General features: G+C 38.9%; 2 protein-coding genes and 1 long non-coding RNA gene across 3 annotated transcripts in view; 1 reads left to right on the top strand and 2 right to left on the bottom strand.

Moving 5' to 3' along the window:
• Positions 1-1,584: 1,584 nt before the first annotated feature.
• On the bottom strand, positions 1,585-8,507 carry LOC129350015 (uncharacterized). The gene is made up of 3 exons (XR_008603210.1): positions 7,916-8,507; positions 2,572-2,640; positions 1,585-1,759 (listed from the first exon to the last, which is right to left on the bottom strand). It is a non-coding gene; the product is annotated as an uncharacterized LOC129350015 (long non-coding RNA).
• A 6,562-nt stretch (positions 8,508-15,069) lies between these two features.
• Positions 15,070-19,489, top strand: LOC111578959 (gap junction alpha-8 protein). Its single transcript, XM_035955337.2, has 2 exons — positions 15,070-15,337; positions 15,861-19,489. Exon 2 carries the CDS (start codon positions 15,876-15,878, stop codon positions 17,145-17,147), a length of 1,272 nt encoding a protein of 423 aa, XP_035811230.1. The 5' UTR covers positions 15,070-15,337; positions 15,861-15,875; the 3' UTR covers positions 17,148-19,489.
• The window catches only part of si:ch211-214p13.3 (nectin-3-like protein), a 35,728-nt gene continuing 34,599 nt past the window's right edge, over positions 18,593-19,721 (bottom strand). Inside the window, exon 9 of the transcript XR_008603202.1 lies at positions 18,593-19,507. The gene's annotated coding sequence lies outside the window, so the exon portion shown is untranslated. The remainder of the gene's footprint in view (positions 19,508-19,721) is intronic.

Raw genomic sequence — 19,721 nt, 5'->3', positions numbered from 1 at the left:
TATGATACCTGTCAAGTATGTTACAAAAAGTCATGCGATTATATATTGACCCAGTTGATATAACTGAATGTTCTGCAGTGAGAAATCTACTAAATCCATCACAGAAGAGAGGGTGAGTCAACACCTTTCTTAGTTCACATGAATCTAAGTCAGCCACAAGTAATGCTACATTTTAGAAAGGTTGTACTCAGGCTGTGGGAAAGTGGATTTACCAAGTAAGACAGAAAAAAACCATGCGTGTACAAGAGTCTAGGAATTTTTTCTGTCTCCAACATCATCAGATCTCCAGAACACTCATCGTAGTCCACAGCCTCTCTCATTCAGGTCCTTAAATCCACAGGACTTACATCCTTCCTCCATTAACGCCTCCTGTCTGCCCTCCACCCAACCCCTCTCCATTGTGTGCACATCGATTCTCCTCTCCCTCCCATAGTGCTCGACGTTACCCAGAGAGGAAGCTGCCTTTCCACTTCCTCCTGTGCTGGTGAGAACAATTTATGCCTTGTCTCTCACCCGTCTCTCTCTCTCTGTCGCTCTGACTCCTTGAAACCTCTCAGAGTAGCTGGTTTTCTGATGCAGATCATGATGCTTCAAATCTTAGAACGACTGTGACTCATATACTGCATATGCACTGATTCAAGTTCTAGGAAAGTGTGTGGAGCAGAAAAAGAATTTGTCCGTTACACTAATGACAACCACAAACTGAAACATGTTAAGTCTTACAATGAAATTAGTCTTCTGATTTTCTGAAGTTGAAGTTCTGACTATTTAAGATTATTGGAAATAGGGGAAGTGCCAAAAATCCCAACTGGTAAACAAGTGTAGCCCTACACTAAATGATACAGTACCTGCACAAAATATCTGAAACTATGCTGTGTACAGACACAGTTGCTCCTCTTTTGCCCTGTAGTACTGCCTCAGGATATAAGCAAATCATCTCCCCTATAATACACAGTATACCAGTGGGTCCCATCATTTTAATGAACAGCCAGGTGCAACTCACTGGAGAACCCTGGTAAGAAGAGGAACATCACCCTCTTGTGTCATTTTATCCTCAAGTGTCTTCTAACAAGTACTTACTATATATAATCAACTAATGCTTGATTGGTCATTGAATGGGTGATGTACAAAAAAAACCCCACCCAAAAACATAGAGACAAAGGAAAAAAAAACATATTGCATATGTCTTTGATGCATGAACTGGGTCAATATATAATTGCGGGACTTTTTGTAACATAGTTGACAGGCATCATAGTTGACATTTTTGCTATTTTCAGGCCTAAAATCAACATGGCCACCTATAACCAAACACCACATGGCATTTTTAGAGAAAGATTTTTCTAAATATTATATATACAATTATGTAAAATTGAAATTGAAAGTTATTTCTAAAGATATTGTAGTAAACCTGTTGACATGCAATAAATCCACACTCGACTCACACACTACTTGATTTTATTATTATTATTATTATTATTATTATTATTATTATTATTATTAATAATAATAATAATAATAATAATAATAATAATAATAATAATAATAATAATAATAATAATAATAAATTTTATTTATAAAGTGCTTTACAAGTAACTCAAAGACGCTGTACATAAAATACAATAAAATAAAACAAAACAGTTAATTAAAATCAATAAACATTAAAATCAATAATAAAAGATTTAAAATAACTCAGAAAGCCTTGGAGTCTTGCCAGTCTTTTCTTCAGGAGGAAATGACATCATGGAGAAGGTCATGTGATCTGGAATTAACACACTTCCTTCAGAGGTGTTTTTGTGACACAGATACAACTGGTTATTTTCCTTATAAAATTTGATACATTGCCATAAAAGAAATATCTGTCATGATTATCTCAACTTAATAAAAAGAACACAATCAAAACTATTTTTGAATCAGCTCATTTTATTATTGTTTATCTAATTAGAAAGTGGTTGTTAATAAATTCAGATGGTCATTTAGTTGACATCTTAGTGATCTCCAGTCAATTTTTAGTAATAAATGATTGTTTCCATAATAAATAATTATGTAATTTGTAAAGACATGATCATAATGAACTTTAAAAAAAACTTTTTTTTTTTACTTTTAACAAAAATGTATGCAAGATATATCCCATGAACTTCAAAAGTCCCTCAATTATATATTAACCCAGCTGTATAGACATGAACTGTGGATTATCATGTCATGTTAATTTGAGGACTTTGTTGCCAATCATTTTTGCTCACAAATCCTTGTTATTGTGCATTATCAGATTACCAACACAATTAAAATAGTATTTTATTTAAAAATCAGAACTATAGGGGTGCTATAATACATTTTAAGATAAACATATTAAATTGCAGCAATGTAAGATGCTGCACTAAATTGTGGCGTGTGTGGAATGCCATCACAAAATCAGGCACTTGTACCAAAAGTTCTGCCAGTTTTGTTTTGTTTTTTTTTCCAGTAATTTGAGATTAATGTTTGGTGACAACAGGGTATCAGAAAGTGACTTTTCAGAGCAGATTTTACAGTGTCTTCACCAAATCACAAACATTTGGCACCAGACATACCGACCTGAGAAAGCAGTGGCCCCTTTAACAGCACAGTCCCCTCACAGAAACAGGAGGGTGGTGTTTGCTGGTGCTGTAACAGGACATGGAAAGGGAAACCTTAGTCACAAATGCAGGTAGTGAGTCCAAACAGTCCAGTCTTCTCACCATTTAAACACACAGCTCTCTTTTGTAATCTTACCAGCGATCAATTTGTACTAAAACCTCCAACAAACCATCATACAATAACCGGTGAAAAATATTTACAGAGAAACAAACTTTTAATTTTTGACTGCTACTTTGCCTAAGTAATGACGCATTTTACTTACTTATTGCTCGAAATTTTATTTATGTGAGTGTTTTTGTTTGCCAGTTCCTGAAGTAAAGTGTGTTTAGCAGGTCTGGTTATGCACTTCCAGGCCGCCCCATGAGACTGTGTGGGTCGTTGAGCACACGAAGGACAGCAGACTGGTCCAAATTCAACAAATCTGACCTCCCAAACACAATGGCAGAACCCAAGTCCAGCTGGGCGACAAGAGCTCAGCCCTCAAAAAACACAATACTATGGCTCAGGACCAGACGTGACACATGTTGTAGGGCCTATGTGTGCGTGTGTGAATTCATGTAGCTTATGCGTGGGCGTCTGTGCATATGTTATTTGTGCGTACATACAGAGGTGGGTCACAAATTAAAGTATAAACCTGAATAAATGAGTAGAAACACATCGAAATGCAGATTACAGGCCCAATTGATTGTGATCATGTCATAGGATGGCAAAAGGGATGTAAGTTACTTTGAAAGACAGTCGTTGAGGCACAGATGGCAGGAGCTTCAGTCATAGATAGCCCCATAGGTGGCTCAGCTGGACAGTCTTTCAACGTGTACAGTGGCTAAAGTGACATGTTTATCTGGATCTATTGGGAAGAAAACAGTGAGCAGGGTATAGGGAAGCACATATTTGATGTCCATAATTCTTGTGCCTTAGTGAATTATGCAAGAGCACATGAATGCACATGTTTAGGTACCCACAGAGATGTAGTAGCTACTGATATGGTCCTTCATCATCTTCCCAACAAGTGGGGGAGGACATGGGTGCTGTAAACCAAGAGACCCCAAATGCCTCACCCCTGCAGTGAGGACATTGGTGACTTTGTTCTGCTATGGGGAGCATGTTGCTGGCATGGTTTAGGTCCACTTGTCCCCTTAAAGGGAAATGTCATTGCTAATCAGTACAAAGTTGTTCTGAGCGATCACCTTTATCCTATGATAAAACATTTCTATCCTATGGGAGTGGTGTCTCCCAGGATGACGTCCTCATCCAAAGGGCACGGGGAGTTAGTGAAAGGTTTGATGAGTATGAAAATTATGGAAATCATGCAATGTGGCCTTTGCAGTCACCAGATCTCAACCCAGCTAGACACCTATGGAACATTTTGGACAGTTTCAACTGCATGTGTCATGAAAAACGAGACAAATAATCTCTCGTCCTGATTCTAAAGCTCCAAAACTGTTAACACTTTAAAGAAAAGTTTCTTCGATTATGTCCCTTTTGCGGATCAAAAATTAGATTAATATTTACTGGTATCTTCACTTCTGCTATTAGGAAGTGGGTCATCAGTTTGGATGTTCATACATGGCAAACAGCACCATTAGGAAATGCTAGTTGTTCGTTGGTAGTTTGTGAATTTCCTTCGGGATTAATAAAGTATCTATCTATCTATCTATCTATCTATCTATCTATCTATCTATCTATCTATCTATCTATCTATCTATCTATCTATCTATCTATCTATCTATCTATCTATCTATCTATCTATCTATCTATCTATCTGTTCTCCTTTTCCATTAATTCCATTCACTTATACCCTTTGTTAGACTTCTCTAGCATGATAACTGCTCAGATACATAAACCAATACTTAGGGTGCCATATTGTATCTTTAGATTGGATGCAGAGTTGCTGACACCAGTTTTTGGTTTGGCTAATCACCAACCTCAAAGACAAATGAAATTCAGTGTTGCTTCCAAAGAGAATGAATTCTACATTTTGAAGTTCTGACATATTTCATGCACCCAGTGGCAGCTGTAGTTCCTAATTTGCTGACCTTAGAAGAGGTCCCTACCACCATCATCTAAACATCAAAAGATGGAGTATCTTTTGGAAGAATAATGGTTCGTCCTTTAAAAGATTTTGCAGATCAATGCCAAGGCACATCGAAGCCATGTACCTCACAAAGAAACTTTATGTTGCTTTTTCCTTAAATTTATCACCACGAACAAGCACGTATTTAAACTCATTCTGACTGTCTGGTATACGTTTTGGCCTCAGTTTGAGATCACTGGGTCATGCTGCTAGACTGCAGCCTTTATCAATCTTCTCACCGGTTTCCGTTGGCTAATGAAGCGAGTGGCCACCGTGTCACCAGTGTTTACTCAGGGAATTTTTAATGCCTTTGTGAATGGCTTTGCAGTTTCTCACCATTGCAGGAAAGAAACGGCAGCTTGCGTCTCAAAGGAAATGAGAAATTTCCTTGGAAGAATGTTCACACTTGAAAGTGAGAAAGATATGCGTTTAAAGTGGCAGCGATACAAAGAAAGTTGCCGGTAAAACGTTGGTATCTTGAAGTGTAATGCCTCTATTTAAACAAAAGAAGTGACTCCGAACAGATGACTCATGAAAAAAGAAAGAAAGAGAAGAACGAATGCTTTGTCACTGAGGCATTAGGTCACCAAAACACAAAGAGAAATGATGAAGCTCACAAACATTTGCACAAATTTGTACGGACTGGTGTTTGCACGCTAAACAAACAAGTGTTCAGAAACACGTGTGTCTCTGTCTTTAAGCATAAGCCTGACGCCATTGAGGTCTTAGTGTTGTGCTATGTCATGGGACTCAGCGCTGGCCCCAGGTCACGTTGTATCTGTGAAGGGCATCGCTGATACCATCTCTTTAAACCCGCTGTGAATGCCTACTCTGTGTATGTGAATCTGTGTATGACACAGATGATTCATGTGGAGTTCACGTGATTAAAAAAGTGAGAGAAAGACACCCTATTGTCATGGAAATACCCGGTTTTCTTCCAAATGCTGTGTGATCAACTCAGTTTTGCAGAATGTCTATAAGTGCAAATTGATGGCATTTTATTATAAATATAATAAGCTAGAATATTGTCTTTAATATGTGATTTATAGGTAAGAGTAGCACAGTAGTACATGAAAAATCCTGGATTTAAAATGAATGCTTCTTTATTGTATTTATTAATAATAATCTTTGCATGCAAGCCTGATAAGGAGGCTACAATAATTTTGATTTATAAACTGTTTGACCGTCAGTTTAGTTAAAATTTAAAACTTTTATCTGTAAACTTAGTTTTTTTGTTCTAATTTGAAGTTGTACAGATAAATGTGCTTTTTTTCTCTTTCTGTCAATATAATTATTATTTTTCCAGCATTTTTCTTCAAAAAAATTACCAGTGATGATTATTAGGTAAAAGATGCCCAGTATTACATTAAAAATCCTGTTTCAAATAAATGCAACTTTAGTGTCATATAATAATAATACTTTTTGCATGCAAGCTCGATAAGGAGGCTACAATAATTTTGATTTATAAATTGTTTGTCAATTTAGATCAAAATAAAAAAATTATCCGTGTAAACTTACATTTTTAAAAATTCTAATTTGAATTTGTACAGATTACTGTGCTTTTATTTTCTCATTCTGTCATTATAATAATTATTTTTCCTGCTTTTTTCTTTTAAAAAATTTAGCAGTGATTAATGGCAAATTCTGTTTCCAAACAAATATCAAAATTTGTTTTGATATTATCACAAATTATTAAATTGACTTTTTTCATAAAACAAACAAATGAACTGAGAACTGGCTGCCATTAAATATGAATTCTTTAAAATAAAATAGGACAAAGCTAGTTTAATATTGTGTGATGGATGGTGAGTTCTGTTGCCAAACAAATATAATATGACACAATATAATGTGAATTATTAATTAGATTTTGTTCCATTTTAATTAAATAATTCATGTTATGGGGGCAGACTCATATGCAACTTGATGAATAAAAATAATTTTTTTAAATTAATACAGTATTTTACAATACATTTACCTTCCACAGCAAGACTTCATTTTGCAAAATTACAAGGAAAAGCAAAAACAGAAAAAAATAAAAAAGCTAAACATGATGATGCCAGTTTCTGTATTGCATGCCCGGCAGTAATAACTACATTGCTGATGCTGTAGGATCTTCCTTAAGCTCTGCCCTCCGCTCAGAGGATAGATGTGTGAATGTAAACTTTCAGGACAGCCGAAAAATTAGTCTGACTTCAATAATCTCAGCCTTTCAACCTCATTTTCCGAGGCCTCAGAATAGTTGCATGGAGTGACTGAACATTCCTTCCATTAGAGGACATCAGGCTGGTGTTGGGAGACTCTCTGTTGGGTAAAGGATGCCCCCTATCAGCTTCAATAGATTATTCAAATCACGTTTAAAGTGTGTAATACATGAAGACTGCTCTGTTTAGTAACATCAGCATTTTTGTCCGCCTGTGAAACTTTGAGGTCTCAGCAAAGGAGTACAGCAGAAGCAGGATTTTATTTTAAAGAATAAGGCTGGGATGATTCAGTTCTGCTCTGTAGATGTCATTATGCATTTATTGCCAGTTTTTTTATTTTATAGATGGCAAATAAGAAAATTACAGAATGTCTTTAAAGAATTCAATTCAATTCAATTCAATTCAATTTTATTTATATAGCGCCAATTACAGTCAAATTGTCTCGAGACGCTTTACAGAACCCATATGCCTGACCCCTAGAGCAAGCCAAAAGGCGACAGTGGCAAGGAAAACACCCTTTTAACAGGGAAAAAAACCTCGAGCAGAACCCGGCTCTAATGTGGGGGGAACCATCTGCCTGCTGGCCGGGCGGGTTGAGACGGCTAGCAGAAGCTACACTAGCAGAAGCTACACTAGCAGCTATACTATTGCGGTCCGCACCGGCTAAGGGGACCTGGCTAACAGCTAGCGGGGTGTTTTCCATGGTGCGGAGCCTCGCCTCCAAAGCTATAAAGAGACTGCATTTATTATAGGTATCGTTATCACTAAAGGAGGCAGAGGAGTAACTAAACATGTGACACACTAAGCAGGAAAGAGAAGGAGAGGAAGAGGGAGAAGCCATGCTAAGTGCTAAGTGCTAGGCTAGCGGACAGAGATAACAGATTAACTTAGAATTAACTACCGAGAAGGTGCTTGAAGAAAACGAGTGTATGTTACGATTCAAATATTACCGCTACACACAGATTTAATGAATATCAAATTAGATGGAGTGGATAAGCTACAACAGGAAGTGACGCAATACGCTCACCGTAACGTCAGACGTCAGCAGTCTGTCTGTTTAGCTACTTTCCGGTGTCGTGCCAAAGTATTTACCCCCGATAGAAAGTGTGTCCCCTGCCGCGGGAGCGCGCATGCATTCGGAAGGGTGGAGCTATAATTCTGTGTTCAGATATCAGCGTAGTTTATGAATAAAACAAAATGTGGATTGTTACGATCATGCTTTGACTGTCAAACATGTTTGGTAATTTAGCACATGACATTTCAACCTAAGTAAATGCTTTTGTTATACATCGCGTGTTGCCTAATTAATAATATTGATAGCGCTGCCTAATAATGTCTTTTCCTTCTCCTTTTTGTAATGAAGTGTAAGCGATCACCCTGCTGACTAAACGTAGGCCCAATACTCTTTGGGTGGATACTCGATTCAAACGCGCTGTAATTCAACCTTTAGATCAATCTGTCCAACCTCTGATACAGTAAAATCAACACCACTGTGAGCATTTTAACACACTGCATTTACTGCAGCACTGCCAGCAATAGCTGTTGCTGTAACTCACTTTCCACAGGGTATCTTGTCTTCCGATATTGGCGTTTTTTTTTTTTTTTAAATTCCCCCTCTGTTGATCATCAGAACTTCATAGCATTTATTCAGAAATTCTCAGACAAATGACGATACAGGAGGATCGACGAGAACATGTTATGAGGGGGAGACACATAATTGCAGCCTGATTGTCTGCGCCTGCCAGAAAATGTACCCCCCCCCCCTCTATATTCCTCAGGTGATGTTCTAACATCACGTGATTTATTCTGCAGACATTTGTGATCATGCTTAGCAACACCGATGAATTAGGACTAATTTCATTAATCACAGCTAAAGTTATAGAGGGGTACAAATTATTTCAGCCTCATTCACTGGACCTGCCAGAAAATGTATCCCCCCGCTGTAATGAAAAGTCCAGTGAATGAGGCTGAAATAATTTGTACCCCTCTATAAGATGTGATTAATGAAATTTTGAAGAACAGAGAGTTCCAGGAAGAGCAATACACACTGTCGCTGTTTACAGTTGTTTTTTTTTTAATGCCAGGTTTTGTTTTCATGCTGGAGTCGCTCGTGTGTCCTCACTCCCTGTCCAATCAGTGGCCTGCACTATGTAGACGTGACACTATCGGCTCATCTCAGCTCGCCGAGAAGGTACTGAAAATAGTGCCTCGTACCAGGCACTACTCCATATGGAAAAGCTCACAAACAAGGACGAGCCGAGCCGTGTCGCGCCAAGTAGATGCTAGTGGAAACGTCCCATTAGATGGCTTCCTTCACTCCTATCAATCATGTCTTGGGTCAGCAGTGGACTGTTAGTCATGTGAGTTGGGACTGACAGTAGATATCTGGGACTCACAATCTGTAAGTTAGAACTGAAGAAGCCTCTTGGATGAGAGGTTAAACCTCTTCAAGAACCAAAAAAATTAAGTGCACTTGTTTTCTACTGAAGTTCTTTGGGTCACCATGACCTGGATGACTGAGAATCTACACCAACAGACCAACTCAGTAATTTTACTTGAATACTTTAACTCAGTAATTGTACTTGAATACTTTAACGACATTTTGCTGCTAATATTTGTGCACTTAAGTAGGATTTTTTAATGAAGGACTTTAACTTGAAACTGTATACATTGTTGTAGTGGTAAATTTACTAAAGGGTCAAAATATAATTGAGGGACCTTTGAAGTCCATGGGATATCTCTTGCATACATTTTTATTAAAAGTAAAAAAAAAAGTTTTTAATGTTCATTATGATCATGTCTTTACAAATTCTATAATTATTTATTATGGAAACAATCACTTATTAATAAAAAAATGACTGGATATCACTAAAATGTCAGCTAAATAACTGTCTGAATTTAATAACAACCACCTTCTAATTAGCTAAACAATAATAAAATGAGCTGATTCAAAAATTTTTTTGATTGTGTTCTTATTATCAAGTTGAGATCATCATGACAGATATTTCTTTTTTGGCAATATATCAAATTTTATATGGAAAATAGCCAATTGTGTCTGTGTCCGAGAAATTACTTTCAACTAAGTTATCCATTACAAAAACACCTCTCAAGGAAGTGTGTTAATTCCAGATCACATGACCTGCTCCACATGATGTCATTTCCTCCTGAAGAAAAGACTGGCCAGACTCCAAGGCTTTCTGAGTTATTTAATATAAAGTAGTGTGTGAGTCAAGTGTGGATTTATGGAATGTCAACAGGTTTACTACAATATCTTTAGAAATAACTTTCAATTTCAATTTTACCTAATTGTACATAAAATATTCTAGAAGAATCTTTCTGTAAAAATGCCATGTGGTGTTTGGTTATAGGCGGCCATGCTGATTTTAGGCCTGAAAACAGCAAAAGTGTCAAATATGTTACAAAAAGTCCCGCAATTACATATTGACTATGAAGCAATAAATTCGATGCTGTGTTCTCTGTCAGTTTATTGCATTTCTTCTCCATTTCTTCATCTAGTGAAGAACTCTTGTAAAGAAACCTCCTTTTGGCTTTATAAATAAAGTTAACCTGCTTGCTTATAGTTCAGAAGGTACAGTTTCTCTGCTGCGAGGGCACGAGGCCAAACCAGAAGCAGAGAAACACTATCAGGAACTGCCTTCTCCTTTCATGGTAGATCAAGGCATAGGCATATGTTTAAAAAAGGCCCCTTTCCAGACTTATTCTATATGGTACATTAATTTTACGTGTTTTCAGCACATTGAACTACTTCTGTGTTTTTCCTCAGGGAGTGGTGGGAGATGTTCATTGTGTAAGGGGTAACAAGAAGGCCAAATCAAACCAACCCCCTGCCAGCGAGTGTTAGAATCACATAATGCGTATTGTTGCATGAAACAGACGTCTTAAATTGCATCACATTGATAAGGCCGGTACAAAAGTAAGATTTCTGTTACTTCCTGTCTCGAAAAGACCCTGCAAGCAGGAAGCACGTGGCACCGTAGCGCCGTAGGCAGATTGCCGTACGATATGTTTGTTAGCGTGTTAGCATTCTGATTAACGGCCAGTTGGTGCCCTGCTTCGGAGGTCTAATCTGGCCTCATGCCTCACTGCACGCGCTCAAAAGAGTCCGCACCCTGCATCATGACATCATGTCTTTGTGTGAAATCCCGGTGCCATTCACGGGCCCACCGTAGGGCTTAGCATGCAAGCGTCCACTATACCAACACACGGCTCTTTAAAGGGAGTCCCCTGGTCCCCCAGCTCAGTGGATACACCCTGATACCTCCACACAGCTCTGAACATGGCTTCCATTCTCCGACACAACGGGCTGCACCCAAAATCATTCAGGGCCCAGAGGAGAATGAGTGTTTGGGGTTTTTGTCGAGGATGGTTTTATATCAGAAGATATCATGGCTCCTGGATGTATGGCGATTGGGTGTATCTATCCAATCAGAACGCCCTGTTAGTCAAGGAGAAACTAGCTAAATGATTTGGGGACGTTTAAACACTGGTTCATGCTGTAACATTACATCATTCATTTGTGAAGCTCATTTCAGACGCCAAATTTCCCATCACCCATCAGATCAGAGAGCACAGATCCAGAGGTGGTTCACCAGCCCAGTGATGTCACGTTGAACTGTGAACGCTATTGGCTGAGAGACAGTGAAGGCTGGCTATAATATGGGGAGAGTAGAGACCCATCCATAAAAGGAGTGATGACTACTACTGATGAATGATTAGCGAGTTTTGACAACTGATGTATCGCTAACATGTGACCTTCTAGCGCGAAGTTAATTACGTTATACCATTAACAAACTCAATAAAGCTAGTTGAACAAATAATTAATAAATGACGCTGCACCTCTGTCTTTATTCTTTAATTTATAAATGAAAAACTGTTACTATTTTCTTTTAGTTCTTTAAAAAAATTAAAGTGAAGTAGCTTTAAGAAACGGCACTAATGAAGCCATAGAGGCCTTCAAGGAAAATTGAATTTTTCAGAAAAATTTCATGGAGTCCTGGGAATACACAACAGTTGTGGAACCTGGAAATCTGATTGTGAAGAGGGAAATGAGTTGTATAACTGCAAATAAACAGTTTCTGACTGCCATGTAATTGTTTGGCTCCTTCCTTTAATTTGGTGCATCAGTGACTTACCAAGAGAGCAAGTTTTCAACAGTTTAGATAGCAGGCAAACAAAACCTTTCTTCAAATAAACTTCTCCAAAGTCTAAGTGGGGTTTATGTTAAAAGTATTAAATATTGGCACAAAGACATCTCATTGTTGACACGCAGCAGGTCATAGTGGTTTGGTTCTGCTGCTCAACACAATGTCTAGCATGTAGAACATCCTGTTCCCATTTGCTGATAGGCTGATAGACACATATAGAAACATGGATGCAGGAAAACTTTTGTTTAACTTGAATAACACCACATGTTAATGTTAAAAGCAAGATTAGCTGAGCAGAAAGTTCTGACTCCCATTTTCCAAGTTTAACAAATAATTATGTTGCAGCTTTTGTTTCTATGAACCATTTTCAAAAATGACTGGCACCGTTTTTTAAATGTTGTGGATTATGAAGACTTTAAGTATCAACAGATATACACACAGAAATGGCAGTGAGCTTGATTTTGTGTCACGATTATGTTTTATCAAAAAGCAATCCTTTATTATAAATAATATGCAAATATTACCATTCTGTCAGAAAGTACTTAAATATGTATTTAGGTATTTAAGTTTCACTATTTTTTATTTTCTTCATCAGTTTAACCTGAATATGAGAGAAAGTTACAGAAACCTAAATGCAATTCTAAAAAGTATTAACTGTTATTATATGTAAATTATATTAACTATATTTACCATATCAGTTGTAACTACAATAAAAACAGCATTATAAAATATTAGATTGCATTATAAAATCATCAAGAAATAAAACTACTACTGTGTGTTTGTGTCTTTGTGTGTAGACTATTTATTTAAATACATCAAACTTTAATGTTGAACAGATTAAACATGCCACTGTGTCCCGTCATTACGCAGACATTTTCATTATTATCATTTATAATCATAAAAGGGCTCATTAAGTTAGTGATTGTAGTTGTGTAAACTATAAGTTATGATGACAAACGAAGATATAGAGATCATAAAAAGTATTTAGATGCTGCAGCCACACTTCTAAATGCATGAATTTCAATCCATTAGATAACAAAATGTCAGAGAAAATGGCACAAGTACATGTGAACAGACTTATTTCCGAAAAATAAGTCTGCTATGTCTTAAATGCTAAATATATATCAGTTCACAATAAAGACAATAAAGTATTTGAACACTAATTAGTGGCTTTGATAAAGATCAGAGATACAATGTTTTAGTAGGTAGTTTTCTATCCCTCAGATTGCAGAGCTGCTCTGTGGGATTAATGTTGGAACTCTGGGACATGAGAAGCTCTAAGACTTTCAGTCAGATTTTTTTTTTCTGGTACAAAATACTCCTTCAACAAGCAATTGGTATACTTTGGATCAATATCCAGAATAAAAATCCATTTCTGTCACTTCTAATGTTTTTTGGCTGTACACTTTAGGATACTTGATTCCACCAATAAATACAGCTTTACTTGTATTTATTATACCATTAATGCAGTCTGAGTGTTATTCTTTCCGTGATTCTCTCAATATAAGCTTTCTAATGTACCACTCTCTCTTTTATGTTGTTTCAAATGGTCTGTGACTGAGTTGTGTTCAGTGAATCCTTTTTTTCTTGATTTTTCTCATTATTATGCAGTTCCATCTGCTGCTGCTCTTACTGGGTTTGCCTGTGCCTTTTTCTTCATCACAAGTACTCCTTGTTTAAATGTTTTGACACTAAATTCAGCCATCGACATTGCTTAAATCTGTCCTCTGAACTCACTTGTAACATATATAAAATAATAACATAATATACTGCGGTTTATCTGCTCACATACTTTGTAGGGATCACTGTATTTAGACAGTGGAAACAAACCTCTTTGGGCACTACAGCAGCTTCTGTTCAAACATCTGTGGAATTATTCCAACATCAAAGAATGAATGTTTTTCTTCTCTGATCTGGGACAGTTTGACTAACCACCGTAATAGCGACATTTCAGTGTCCTGCCACTCAGTGGCTCACATTCCTCACATTCCAGTTAGTGACACAGATATGATGATTTGCACACACAGAGGTAAACACATTCTACTTTGTGAAAACTCACCCTTTGTAACCATATTGATTTTTAAGTGAACATTTACTAGAAGTGAAGATTTGCAGTGCAGAATTAAGGACATATATGGATAATAAACTAAATGTGCCTTTTAATCATGTCAAATTTCTTCTAATATTTAGTTGCACTGTTAGGAAATTCTACTTTTTGGCCATTGGATGCTGCAGATTCAAATATAGCAATAATGAAAATTGAATAATTGAGATGTGTGATTCATGAGAGCGCATCAATGATTTTTTTTTGTCCTGAACATAGTTGGTAATTTTTAATTAAATGGTTCAACAGCGATGAAATTTTAGAGTGCTTAATTTTTGCTCTTTTGTCTCAAAAAATAGGAGAAAAAATGAGATGGAATGTTTAGTTAATATTTACTCACATTTTTCCGGTACATATATATTTTTTATTTCACAAATGTAAAAATCATTCAAAATTTGGGTTTTTATTTTGCAGTGATCCATTGTTCGAAAATGTATGCATCGCATTCTGGACCTGAATTTGTTGCTTCTTGTAAAGCCCATGCAGAATGAACAAAGCCGCATGCCTGACAGTATTAAAAGGTCATTCATTCAGTTAAATACAATGAGAGAGAACATCTCCAATCAAACCATAATTTCCAAGTCTCAGCGTGCAAGTATTTATTATATTACGACCTTTACGAGTGCTTGAAATGGACCTAATCCTTTCTTTACTAGATAGTATAAACAACAGCGTCCAGTTTTACTGCACGAGGACACAAACTCTCCTTCATCCTGACCTGACTCTGCTCTAACGTCAGTCATGGCAGCACAGCCAGAGGCACATGCTGCTGTTGTTGTTTCATCTACTGTATCTGTGCTTCTATATGCGGAATGTATGTGCGAGGAAGTTGCATGCATGGAGCTCGGCTGCTCTTGTGGACCCGGTGCCCTGGCAGTACAGTGTCCATGTTGGTGTGGGAGCCTGAGGCCTGCTCCCATACATCCCCGCTCTGGCTTTGTTGATCCTATTGTCTCCTGCGTCACCACACGTCGCCCGGCAAATAAAGGCCGTCTGGCTCCAAGCTTAAATATTGCAGCAAACTAAAAACCAACCATCAGAGCCGATTCATTCACATCTGCTCAGTGGGGCGACAAGGACAGGGCTTTAGGTGGGAAAGAGGGCAGAAAAAAGTTCACTTTTCCCTGCCGGGTGCCAAGAGAACGGGACAGGACTCAACTTCGCCGGAGCCGCAGCTGTGGCAAGTTGCCCATTTGATTACATTTATCCTCTATCATACAGAAGAAGGAACTTTATGTTACTTATTGATCTTTCTTTTATTGGCTTTATTAGAGGTGTGGTGTGCTAGTTTCGAGACCTCGAGCAAAAAACATTTTAGTGTTCATTTACAATCGTGAACCATGATGGTTTACTAGGACAAAAAGGAGCTATCAGTACAGTTAAACTAATGCCTCGAGTTTTAATTTAATAATGGGGACATTTTGCTGATTTAGTTTTTTAATATTCATTGTACAGACTCAGAACACGTGCTCAGCTCTTTCGAAGTTTCAAAGTGGTCAGGTTTTCTAATAGAAACAAATGCAGCCAAGTGAAATTATGGCTTAGAATTGTTTTTCAAAGATTTTAAAGTTTGAGATTTTCTCTTCTGCTTAGCTTACCTTTGACACTCTCTTTTCCCCTCCCCTTGTTGTTCCTGCCTACCCCACCCTCCCTGTCCGTCTGCACCCTTCGTGTCCCTCCCTACCCCACCCTTCATTCTGCAGTGCTACGGACCGATCATGGGTGACTGGAGCTTTCTGGGTAATATTTTAGAGGAAGTCAACGAGCACTCTACGGTGATCGGCCGGGTGTGGCTCACGGTGCTCTTCATCTTCCGTATCCTCATCCTGGGCACAGCGGCTGAGTTTGTGTGGGGCGATGAGCAGTCTGACTATGTCTGCAACACGCAGCAGCCTGGATGTGAGAACGTGTGCTACGACGAGGCCTTCCCCATCTCCCACATCCGCCTGTGGGTGCTGCAGATCATCTTCGTGTCCACGCCGTCTCTGGTGTACGTGGGTCACGCCGTGCACCATGTCCATATGGAGGAGAAACGTAAAGAGCGCGAGGAGGCAGAACTCACCCGTCAACAGGAGCTGAGCGAGGAGCGTCTCCCTCTGGCACCCGACCAGGGAAGCGTCCGCACCACTAAGGAGACCAGCACGAAAGGAAGCAAGAAGTTCCGGCTGGAGGGAACCCTGCTGAGGACCTACATCTGCCACATCATCTTCAAGACACTGTTTGAGGTGGGCTTTGTGGTGGGTCAGTACTTCCTATACGGCTTCCGCATCCTGCCGCTGTACAAATGCAGCCGTTGGCCCTGCCCCAACACGGTGGACTGCTTTGTGTCTCGCCCCACAGAGAAGACTGTCTTCATCATCTTCATGTTGGCTGTAGCCTGCGTCTCACTGTTCCTCAACTTTGTGGAGATCAGCCACTTGGGCCTGAAGAAGATCCGCTTTGTCTTTCGCAAGCCAGCCCCAGCTCCAGCCCCTTCCCAAGGTGAGGGATCGGCCCCTCTGCCGCTACAAGCAAAGAGCCTGCCCTCCCTGGCTATGCCGTCTCTGCAGAGAGCAAAAGGTTACAAGTTGCTGGAGGAGGAGAAAGCTCCCGTGACTCACCTCTACCCGCTGGCCGAGGTGGGCATGGAGGCCGGCAGAGGGGCTCCACCCTTCCAAGGGCTTGAGGAGAAGGCGGAGGAGGTGATGCCCATGGAGGACATCTCTAAGGTGTACGACGAGACTCTGCCCTCCTATGCCCAGACCACTGAGACGGCGGGGGTGACATTACATGAGGAGGAAGTCGAGGAGGTGCAGCCACCAGAGGTGGAAGCGGAGAAGTTGGAAGAAGTTGTGGATGAGGATGTGCAGGTCGAGGAGGCCGTGAACGAGGAGGTGATACCTCCAGCGGAGGCGGGGATGGAGGCCGCGGATACGATAGAAGACACCAGACCGCTGAGCCGACTGAGCAAAGCCAGCAGCAGGGCCAGGTCAGACGATCTCACCGTATGAACCTGTGAGAGCAAAGCACATGTACACCTGCACACACCAAATGTTCAACACAAGAGAGAGCACACACACACCTCAGTCAAGACAATGCACACTCTTGAACAGGCAGGTCAATAAACTAAAAGCAAAATCAACAGGGATAGAATACAAAACCTTTAAGATACAGGTGAGAACTCTACCAAGCTACATAAAATCTGAGTGTTTGTGATAAAAATGAAATCTCATAAAAAGTAGACGTTAAAGAGGAGAGGAGTAGTATTTTTTATTAAGTGTGTTCTTATATTTAAAAAAAAATATGGAAAGGACACACGCAGGGGGGAAATGTTTTTACTTGATGAAAATTCATGTTCAATTTTTAGAAACATCTTTTCTATTGAAAGACTTATAATCATATACAATGGAGGAATAGACATTTTTACATGGGGTTTGAGTAGATAGGGGGAGACAGAGTTATAATTTACTCGTGTGTCTGCAAATCAGTACTTTCGCTGTAGTTAGGCACTGATTTTTACTCCCAAATGCAGCATGTGGCTGTCAGCCTTGCCGGTGAAAGGGCTCTCCATTAGAAAATACACATGTGCCAGTACATTTACAGGTGTACAGCTCTTTGAAAAGAAGAAGAAAAGTCCACTTTCAGGTTCAGAAGAGCGTTACTCTATTGCACATTCAGAGTTCTCGACTCTGTGCAAGGCCTTTAACTCTCAAAACACCTCATCTATGCATCCATTTACACAGGATTCTTTCAAGTGAAGAGAGATGTGCATCAATTTCAGAGCATTTCTCTCCTTTTCGTGTTTATATACCAGGTAGCAGAGCCAGAGCTGAGTTAGTGAGGAAAAACAAACCACCTAAAAAAAAAAAGACCACATGTTGAATGTCTTTTTCAATGTGATTCTCTTCATTTTAGATTTGCTTATATTATGTAGCCGTTAAGGAAACTGTGTACTGTGATATCAGCTGTCCATGGAAGGGAGCAGGGCTCATTTTGCTCTATCAGAGAATGAACTATAGTAGCGACCTCAGGCCAAATCCTCTCTTTTCGTGCTGTACAAACAGGCGTCCGGGCGATAAAGATCATGCACCATCAGCACAAAGTATTGTTGGAGGCGAGACAATAAAAGAAACCGTGCTCATCAATGAAAACAAGCATCCTTGACCTGGCTGTGAAAAAAATCTTTCTACTTGATTTGATGCAACCATAGTAGATCCTTTCCCCACAAGAAAAAACGATAGTTGCAGCGTGCTTAGAAATTCAGAGAGAAACAAACAACCAGAGGCGAATCCCGCTGTACATAACACCCGATCGCATGTCTAATAACGTACATAATGTGCAGAACGGCTGTTTTGAATTATTTTGCTGTCTAGAGGAAACATAAAAGTTTTAATTGTGATCATATTATAAAATTAATCCCACAAACCCCATAAAGTAAAGACAGGAAAAGCCCATGCAGCAGTATTGTGCATCTATCTGAGTAAAGGTGACACTTTTCTTTGCAAATCATGATCAAATATTTTAATACCAAGTGCATTAAGCCTGAAATGATGTCTTGGGTTCATGGCAAATCTTCTTCACACATTTTCTGGCTTTGTTTAGTCAAACCGTTGCCACTGTACGATCTCCTGTGCCTTATCTGTAAATGTGAATTCTCAAATGTTGTAAGATTGTAGCAAGTGTTTATATCGCTCTGGGACCTATGTGACCTACTTGATGTGTTATTTTTTTAATTTAATAATTTCATTTCTGTATGCGACTCCTCAGCACATCCACACAAACCCACCCACACATAAAACCGTGTTTCTGTGATGCAGCTAAATAACGAGTGTTAACATGATAGTTTAATGTTAAGACATCGGTGCTTGAAGTCGCATGTTTTGTGGGGATGAACACACTCACACAATGTACGCTCAGACATGTGCCTACGTGTCAGACACCTCACAGTGTTGGTTTTTTGGGGAAATGATCAAACGGCTCCAGAGAAAAATTCGGAGAGAGGAGACAACTTTGACCCCTTTGTGACCCCCACGATCTCCTCATCTCCTCTAATCCCATGCAGTGGAATCTGAGCCTTCAGTGAAACATCCAAGTTACTGAACAGCATAAAACAAATAGCTATGATCAGAGCATGATGCTGGGCCTTTTGTACATCAGTATGACTGGTAATGTATGATTTTTGTATTTTACGACTGTTGCATTGCCTGTATGTTTGTAAGAAGACATGATTAATCCTTGGAAAGAAAAAAAAACCTTTTTACTAACTTGTAGTCTTCTTTGCTGATAGATGTGTGGCAGTATCTTCTTTTGGAATGTGAAGCAACGCAATAAAAAGTCACACGTGGTCAAGAAATGTTGTCTCCCTATTTCTCTGCAAAAAACAAAACACACACACCCAGACACACACAGAGTAAAACAGCTCATGATGCTTAAGAAGAAGCTTGGGCATTTATTTGAACATTTACTGAAATGCTGCTTTTATTAAAAATGTGTGTGTAATTTGTCAGAGTAGATGTCCAGAAGTCTTTGATATTGTTTCTTCATCTTAATTTAACTCTTTTCAAGCATGGGTTTTGAAACTATAT

The sequence above is a fragment of the Amphiprion ocellaris genome, chromosome 11 (genome assembly GCF_022539595.1).
Source record: "Amphiprion ocellaris isolate individual 3 ecotype Okinawa chromosome 11, ASM2253959v1, whole genome shotgun sequence".
NCBI lineage: Eukaryota > Metazoa > Chordata > Actinopteri > Pomacentridae > Amphiprion > Amphiprion ocellaris.
This window is presented reverse-complemented; position numbering and strand designations above follow the sequence as displayed.